Here is a 6,342-nt window from a genome sequence, read left to right on the forward strand (position 1 = left end):
TTAAGAAATTAGTAAAAAAGCTATCCAAACAAAACTTAAAATTCTAGTTCCAAGCATATTCAAACAAAAATCAATCCAACCTCGAATCTAAACTATGCCTACTTAGACCGCAATCACCGAGCAGCACAACAATGTCAAACATAGCCCCACAGCTGAAAAACACACAGAACCTGAAAAATAATTATCGTCCGGAGACCAACCAGAATGCACCACATCACCCATGTGCTCGTTACCGCGGCTCGGTACCGTTCAGTACCGTTGACATGACGCATTCTGATTGATCTCCGGACATCGCTCTACATTTGATCTCCGCACAAAATAATTTCTCCCGAAAAACAGAATTGAGCATTGAATTTATTTTATTTACTCTATTTTGCAGCAACTGCTAATGGTTTTTCGGAGAGACGTCCCAGAAAACTGTCATTTGCCTGATTTCCTGCAGAATTAAAATTACATAAAATGCCATTTCTCTCTTCATGATGTGGCTGGAGCTTCAACCTCCCCATCCTTAACATCAACAGTACTCTTCGTCCCTTCCTCGATCCGTTTCTGGCTCGCCAAAGCTCTTCTACTTTCCCTCCTCGCATCCCTCTTAGCAATCTTGTACTCCTCAAAGCCCTTTGCAATCTTGGCTTCCTCTTCTGGGGCGAAGAATCCCACCTCCATATTGCTGAACTCCTCGTACATTTTCTCTACCTTCGCCTTCCATAAAACGCCCAGCTCGGTATCCATTTTGTGATAGGGTGTCTTCAGGAGGTACTCATCAATGCCGCCAGCTTTGTCGATGCATCGCAGTGCGTGAGTGGTAACTTTTACACGGATGTGGCGGTCATGAATATAGCTGAAGAGACGCTTCTGCTGCACATTTGGCTTCCATGTTCTTCTGGACCTTCATCACGAGGATAAACAATGTGGTATCAGTCGATAGAATCGTCGTTCTATGTGAAGGATTGAGTACAGAATGTTTGATGGCATCAATGGTGAAAATATTGGAAAGATTGACGTGTACTAATGTGCAGTATTAGGTATGTAGAGTATACAACAACTAAAAAATTGCAATTTGATATTTTGTTTCTACAAGGTTAACTCCAACAACACCCTTGTGATACAGAACAACAAATAAACATGATCCGATTGAGGAGAAGTTATTCTGTGCGGAGTCCGGACGCAGCTCTACGTCCGGAGGCGAATCGGGAGCAGCCACGTCAACGATACCGAACTGCGGTAGCAAGCGGTGCAGAGCAGTGCCGAGCTGCGGTACACAACGAAGGGGTGACTTGGCGCATTCTGGTTGATCTCCAGATGGCATTTGGAGTTCGCACAGAATAATTAATCCCCATTGAGATGTACACAAGCAATTAGATTAGATCCATTTTGCTTTAGATTGTTCAATAAAAATGTGAGAAAGTGTAATGAGCTTTCGCTTAGGAAATGAGAATGGACTGCGGGAGCAAAATGGGCACCAATTTACTTTTTTTAGATTTATTTTGAGAAATAAAGCTTCTATTTATAAGTTGGGAGGTGGAGTTTTACCGGAGCAAAATGGGCACCTAACAAAGTGAACTCTAGTTAGATTTTTGTGTAGATTTCTTTGGGAAGTGGAGTATTACTCAAACTATAAAATTTTTTATAACAATCCCCCTATTCTCCTTCCTCTCTTGTCTCTCACTCTTGCTTGTGCACATTCACACAAAACAAAAGATTGTCACAGCTATTGGCTCTAAAATCATGGAAAGGAATTATCATCCTCCATTTGCAATCTAGTCAGTCATGTAATTAGTCCTCAATTGACAGACTAAAAAAACCTAAAATCCTAAGATATGCTGTCAAGTGGATCTGAAGACTAAGGCTTTATTTGGGACGGCTTTCTTTCTGCTTCTTAAAGCAACTTCTTAGTATAAAAATTTTAATTTTTATACTAAGAAAATGTTTTAAGAAGCAATAAGAAAGCCGTCCCAAACGAAACCTAAAACTTAATTTTAAGCATGATGAACTGCAACTATGCTAACTTCAGGACATCCTTTCCATTCAGCCTCTGAAATTTTCAGCTTTAGCAAATAATCCACCTTACATAGGTGCTTTAAATTCACTGCCGCCGGATCCTAGATCAAATTAAAATGGATCCTACTTGCAGCTTGCTGCTTATCAGATCACTATAGTTTTTTCCACAAATTCTTTGGCTCCAACCCTCACATTAGAATCAACATAGATAAGCATCCAAAAAACCTTCCAAAACAGCCTCTTTGAGTTCTAAAGCAAACAAGGTTGACCAACAGAACAAAATTTCTTTCCCTTCATTATGTGCCTCCCTATCATCTTGGAATGTAAAAGGCCCCCAAGAGGAAGGTTGTAATCTGTATTAATAAAACTTTGTACAAGATCTCCAAATTGATATGATTTGTATTCTTAAAATAAAAGTAAACTTGAATCTTTGTTGGATCCATATAAGGGGGTGTCATTTATTTTATAGTTCAATTAGATTCTCACCTGTGTTTATGCTATCAATGTTGTTTGTGGCAGAAAAGGACCTTTGGAATTCCTCGATTGATTTATTTGCCTATATTAATATTGCTTGGCTTGTTCTTGTGAGTTTCAGTCAGAAAATAGTGGGTGGCTATCCTTCACCATTGATTAAGATGACCAAGATAGAGCTTATTGATCTTACATGTATGAGCCTCTCTCCTTCATTTGATTTAATAGTCAATTAGAAAAATCCCACCACTCAATGAGTGATCATGCCTTATGCAACACTCATTGGCTAGATGATTACCCTTTTAACTTTATACAAGGTTCTTCCAGCATTGCCATCTGACTGCTAAGAGCATCTCCAACCGAACGTCAAACATGTGTATGACGTCGTTGGGTTGCTCTAGCCAAACGTCAAATCTTCCACTATTTGCTTGCGGGTGAACAGTGCGACGTCAATATTGGCGTTGCACTATTCATCTACGCTATTTTTCTATCTCAACCATATTTGTTGAAGAAACGCGCAAAAGAGGAGAAAGATGGTTACCTTCGCATAAGCGCGCAAAATGGAGTTCCATTGGAGATTAATCATGGCATTTTTTAGTTTCACTGCATTTTGGAGTGAAAAAATGGGATTTTCGGTTAGAGATGCTCTAAGCTTTTATTGTCAATATGGGGAATTCCAATCCTATCTAGCACAAACTTCTTTTCAAGAACTACAGGACAAATGCTTCTGATTTTAATGCTCAGGTTGCTTCTACTTAGAAAGGTCATGTTTATGAAGAACAAATCTTTGTTCTGTGTAAAAAAGCTTAAAGCAACTTTGAATAGCTTTGTTTGAAATATAGCCCTCTAATTTTCAAACAAATTTATGCTTCTCTTAAGCATGGTCATGTACACTGGCTGTTCTTTCTTGTTTATCTTTTATGTTCGTTGGACTATTTGTATTAAGTTAGTCTTTTTGTTTACAAGCTACAAGTTTTCAATTGCATGTAATTATAGTGCACCCTTTTGTTGAGATGCACTTGTACATGTAACCTTTTTGAATTTAATGAAATTGGACTTTTGCCCTCATCATTCCCAAAAAAAAGTGCTTCATTCTTCTTTCTATGATTTTCTCGTTGTTCAATAAAAGATAGATAGTGTGGAGCGAAAAAAGAAACAAAAACATTATGAAAATGCAACTATGCAAGATAAAAGAAAGAAAGAGTAAGAAATTTTTTAATTAGAAAATCGGTGGAAGAACGCCCATTGAAGATAAAATTGTCAAAAGCAGACAAGGAAGATTTTGGCATGCGTAATTGACAACAAAAAATGCACCAACAATATGGGAAGATTGAATTGATGTAGAAGGATTAACAAATAGTAGACCTAAGGTAATGTGACTATAAGTTGAACCAAAAGGGTAGCTCAAAAATTACCTAACAACAATGTATCACTTAGGAATGAATGGAAGGAGATGATACATAAAACTAATGAGTATCAATATTCCACTTGTTTTTCCGATTACAGTAAAAAAAATGGAAGGTTCTGAGATCCTTACTTCAAGATCCGTTTCAAACCCAAAAAAAATCTGAAGCTTTTGAAGACCCATTTCCCAAATTCTTAGTGAACTATGAAAAACAAAACTTATGATTTCAAAATATGAATGGATTATTTTCCATTTTACTTGTTTATTTCCTACAAAATTGTATGAATATAAACTTCCGGTTACATTTATTTTTCAATTCCCGTAACTTTCACACTCCAAGCAGTGCTATTGACTGATATTAATCTTGAGTTTAATTAAAATATGATCAAAGTCGACAAGAAATTATCTCTATCAAAGGACTGGTTTAGTGCGTGCAACTTGATGTAATTCACCGAATGTGAGCTGCCACTAGCAGACTAGAAGTCGAAGGACTGAATAAGACAAATCCTTGAAAGAAATACGCTAAGAAGCTTAGAAAAATTACTTGTTTCCACCATCCTCACTGATCTTATTGCCAAACTGGATGTGCCGCCCAGCGAAGATGCCGCGCTTCGCTCTTCCCATGACAATCTTGCTGTTAGGGAGGCACTTCTTTACCGTCTCCATCACCTCCGCCGGCACGTCCTTTCCCACCTTACGCGCGAACTTCTTGTACAGCTCTTGCGCTCTGAAAGACATCGTGTAAACCCAACGGGATCGATAAATATGAAGACGAAGCAGGAAATCGTCAAGATAGCTCGGATCACAAAGGCGGCACCGGAAATGTCGCGGGAGATGGCTGCGACATATACGTTGTGGCGTTGCAGCAGCCAAACTGTAACATATGACAAAGAAACAATTAAAGGGTACGGCAGGGATAGAAATAGAGGATTCAAAGATGGAAGGAGGCAGCAGGAGGATCGAATTGACGCTGAGGTGCGAGCTGATCGTTAGCGAGGGTGAAATGGGCAATCGGGACGACCGGAGCACTGAAGAGGGACAGGTTTTGTAGTTAGGGTTCATCGCAATTATGGACCATTGGATTTAAATCGAATGATCTATATTGATTCTAACATTAAATATTAGGGAAATTTACATACATACCACTTTATACCATCCTATTTACATATCTAACACTTAAAACTTTAATATTACATACATACCACCCTATATTATTTTAATATCAAATATACCACTCATATTTTCTTCCTACCACTCATATATTTCATTTCTACCATTCACATTTGATATGAAATTGAACTATGAGTGGTATAAATGTAATATTTCATCATCAAGATAACCAAACTCCAAAAATGAATACTCTTAGGCCAAAAATAAACCATGAAATTATTGCTCCTCTGTATTTAAAATTTGGACAAGGAAAGAAATAATATTTATGACTTATGAAGTTACGTAAAATTAAGATGAATATAACTAATAACACAACAAAATGATCTGGAAGAAACCTAACTTGATTGGGGATAGGGAAAGCCAAACTAGATGTGTGTCAACGAATAAGAATCTTAGTGAAAATAAAGGACAACGAAAAAAAAAAATTCTAAAAGGTATGGTGTTGATTATTGAAATATTGCACTTATTTAAGTTGAACCTCCAAATTTTTTAGGATGATCAACTCATGCCGGTGGGATAAGAGGCCTTACCTTTGAATCTAGCATGCTAACTCAACCAAAAGTAATAGATGTCTAAGAATCTAATATGCTGAGTCCCCAAAGGATGCTTATGCAGAAAACTCTAAGATGTCGAATTGACAACATGGAGGAGAGATGCAAATATATGATGCATATAAGATTAGAAAATGTCTGATATAAAAGACTATATGATATTGAGTCAACAAAAAGAAATTGTATATTGAAACTCTAATATATTAATCAAGAGATCTAGAATGTTAAGGTTGCAATAAAGAGGCAAATGATTAATCTATGATGTCGAGATAATCATGAAAGTCTTATATCAAAATCTCTAAGATAATGAGTGATGAGAATTAAATGAGGAATGTAAACTCTATTATATTAAGTCAATGGAGAATGTTTATAATGGTAATTGTAGTGTGATAATGGATGACTCTAGGATGTTGATACAATCAATAAAGATTTATGCCAACTCCTCCATTGATGTCAGGTCAATGACAAAAGATTAAAAAAACACATGCTATAGTATGTTGAGTGAATGGACGACACTTATATTAGTAACTTTGGTATGCCAAGCTAGCAACAAGAAGGTCAAGGACAACTCTAGAATGTTGAAATGACCATAGAGTGATAATTTATTACATGTGCTGCATCATATGATGGATTCATGGCATCCACTCTTATATTTTTTTGCCCGCATGCATGATTTTTTTATTTGTTGCATTGATCGTTACATAAGTGTGTGAGTTTTTTCAATCTTTCAATTGCATTTGAATT

General features: G+C 36.9%; 1 protein-coding gene across 1 annotated transcript; it reads right to left on the minus strand.

Moving 5' to 3' along the window:
• Positions 1–341: 341 nt before the first annotated feature.
• On the minus strand, positions 342–4,928 carry LOC110093990 (54S ribosomal protein L24, mitochondrial). Its single transcript, XM_020819078.2, has 2 exons — positions 4,422–4,928; positions 342–889 (listed from the first exon to the last, which is right to left on the minus strand). Exons 1-2 carry the CDS (start codon positions 4,613–4,615, stop codon positions 475–477), a joined length of 609 nt encoding a protein of 202 aa, XP_020674737.1. The 5' UTR covers positions 4,616–4,928; the 3' UTR covers positions 342–474.
• Positions 4,929–6,342: the final 1,414 nt, after the last annotated feature.

Source organism: Dendrobium catenatum, unplaced genomic scaffold (assembly GCF_001605985.2).
Source record: "Dendrobium catenatum unplaced genomic scaffold, ASM160598v2 fragScaff_scaffold_0, whole genome shotgun sequence".
In the NCBI taxonomy this organism is placed as follows: Eukaryota; Viridiplantae; Streptophyta; class Magnoliopsida; order Asparagales; family Orchidaceae; genus Dendrobium; species Dendrobium catenatum.

Excerpts from the sequence above, each read along its gene's own strand:
- LOC110093990 (XM_020819078.2), bottom strand. The coding sequence starts at position 4,615 with ATGTCTTTCAGAGCGCAAGAGCTGTACAAGAAGTTCGCGCGTAAGGTG. Across the intron at positions 890-4,421 it reads AGTGAGGATGGTGGAAACAA|GTCCAGAAGAACATGGAAGC; the intron begins GTAATTTTTCTA and ends CTCGTGATGAAG.